At 45.7% G+C, this 2,500-nt stretch overlaps 1 protein-coding gene across 1 annotated transcript in view; it reads right to left on the bottom strand.

Moving 5' to 3' along the window:
- The window catches only part of aldocb (aldolase C, fructose-bisphosphate, b), a gene marked incomplete at both ends in the record, with an annotated part of 8,937 nt that extends 6,729 nt beyond the window's left edge, over positions 1 to 2,208 (bottom strand). Inside the window, 3 exons of the mRNA XM_080549781.1 lie at positions 433 to 487; positions 1,681 to 1,888; positions 2,093 to 2,208. Coding sequence (XP_080405907.1) covers positions 433 to 487; positions 1,681 to 1,888; positions 2,093 to 2,208 — 379 coding nt within the window. The remainder of the gene's footprint in view (positions 1 to 432; positions 488 to 1,680; positions 1,889 to 2,092) is intronic.
- Between the last annotated feature and the right edge of the window lie 292 nt (positions 2,209 to 2,500).

Genomic DNA, 2,500 nt, shown 5'->3' with positions numbered 1-2,500 from the left:
TTACAGACGTCTTGCCTAGGCATTATGAACAGAGCTGGCCGTAGTCATGGTAGGACAGCCCTTAACACAGCCGTGAGGGGTCATTTGACCCCTGTGAGTAAATCAAATGTTTATATCTTTGCAAAATTTCATATTTCAGGACCCTCCTTTCATGACTTTTCCTAGATATGTGCGTTCTGCCACCCAGTATCCTTACATTCTCAAAATCACATCAGGATAAGCTGGTATAAAGCTATTTTGCCGTTTTTCTGTGTAGGAAACAGGCTAATTTACAAGTGCCCATATAGTGGTCATTGTGTGTAAATAGCAGCTTGAGCATTGTAAAGAGCGGGTCATTTGACACCCGAGGCGGCTCTTTTAGTAGGTAAAAAGGCATGGCTGTTCTAATTATGTGTTAATGGGGTTGGTCCGTGACAGTGTGTGTGTGCTCACCCTGAGTGGTGGTCTCCCCATCAGTTCCTGCCAGTGGCACAACACCTTTGTCAACCTGCAGACACACATACAAATCGATTAGAAAAATTGGAAAAGAAACTCACAATAAACAGTCATAAAACATTTGTTATTGTAGCCAGGAGCCATGAATGTGGTTTATTGTGTATTAAGTATACATGGTGAATGGGGTTTATTGTAAGTTTATATTTGGGTTATTTTGATATTGCTTTGATCACGGTATTGAGACCTTCTCGAAGTCACATGGTTTTGGGCGGTGCCATTCTAGGGTTAATATAAGCACCTGTTCAACTGCATGGCGGGAGGTAAGAGAGAGAGGGGAGTTGTATTTTTGTTGACCACATTGTTTGAATGGATACGCATATCTGAAAGATTTTGTACATTGCTGAATGCTTTTGATCGTTATTTCTGCCTTTGATTGCTGTGATTATTTTTCTACGTTGCTAAATTAGATTTTATTTTTCAATAAATCCTATGAAACGTATTTCTGATCTCAGCGAATAGTTTTTGGTCCGTCACACAAGTATCATCAAGACCCTCCTCGCGTCTCTCAGCGGCTTTTACGTTTGGTTCCATCTAGTCGCTACAGTTATAATTCTACATGATATTGTACTTTTAACATCTCACACACTTACGTGACTGAAGGGCATATTGACCAAACAGAACACTTGAGGAACACAGTGAGTGACCTTAAGATAAGAGAATCCCCACCACCTGGTATTTGTGTGTGTGTGTGTGTGTGTGTGCGTGTGTGTGTTTTATAAACAGAGTAACAGCCCTCATGACTCCACCTGCAATCTAGGACAGAGCTCCCTTCAGGGGTAGAGTAACATTTCATGTTGGGCCTCCATGTTGTCCAGTACACTGTGCTGAGAGGGAGGCCCAGCAGAGGCAGAGTCTGTGTCGTAGACAAGAGAGAGGCCAGACACGCTGTCCTGCTGTAGCCCTGGACCAACAGCCAGCGGGCTGCTTTTCAATGACAGACATCCCCCGTTCAACGCTCAGTTGGTTCCACTGGTGTAGTGTTGTGTAGTGTTGTGCAGTGTGGTGTAGTGTGGTGCAATGTGGTGTAGTGTTGTGCAGTGTTGTGCAACTTGAGGACAATTTCCTGCAGCTGTGTCTCCATATATGTTTCAGGGCAGCAGATCATACCATGGCAAACTTGGTTTCAAGCGTTGGGGATTTGCGAGTCTCTGTGTGTGTGTGTGTGTGTGTGTGTGTTGTGTGTACCTTGATGCCCACGACCATCCCGCGGTCTTTGATGATCTTGGCGAAGTTGGTTCCGTCGTCGGAGTTCTGGTAGAGGGTCTCGTGGAAGAAGATGACCCCCCCGATGCAGCTGTCGATGCGCTCGTCAGCTGTGAAGAGGAGCTGGCGGTACAGACGGCGGTTCTCCTCCGTGTTCTCCACCCCGATGGGGTTCAGACGCTTTGCCATGCTGCCTACACACACACACACACACACACACACACACACACACACACACACACATATTAGGAACGTGCACACAGAGATCATAAGGTCATAATAGCCACTTCTCCATCCTGTCTAGTCAAATACAGATCTAAATGATTGTGCTCTCTCTCTCTCTCTCTCACACACACACACACACGCACACACACACACACGCACACACACACACGTACCGGTGGACTCATCAGCAGCGAGGATGCCTTTCCCTGGAGCGACGATCTTCTCAGCGATCTCCTGCAGCTCCTTCTTCTGCTCCGCTGTCAGCGCTGGGTACTGGTGAGTCATGGTGCCTGAAACAGGGCAGACCAGAAATAGACAAGAGCTGTTAGCTATCACCCTGTACTGTACACAAGAAGACCACACAGTTAGGGATGCTCCGATTTATCGGCCACCGATTTAAATCGGCCGATTTCACTCCAAATGACTCGATCGGTGATCGGCAAAAATGGCCGATCGCAAAAACAGTTTTTTTTTTTTTTTTTTTTTTTCTGGGGAAGACAGATAACTGAACAGAAAACATAGGAGGACATAACAGTATGTAAACCATGAAGGCCACGTTTATGATGTCTTTTATACA

Source organism: Nansenia antarctica (genome assembly GCF_963989245.1).
Source record: "Nansenia antarctica genome assembly, chromosome: 20".
NCBI classification, from domain to species: Eukaryota; Metazoa; Chordata; class Actinopteri; order Argentiniformes; family Microstomatidae; genus Nansenia; species Nansenia antarctica.
The sequence above is the reverse complement of the archived record's forward strand: the minus strand, read 5'-3'. Positions and strand labels throughout refer to the sequence as shown.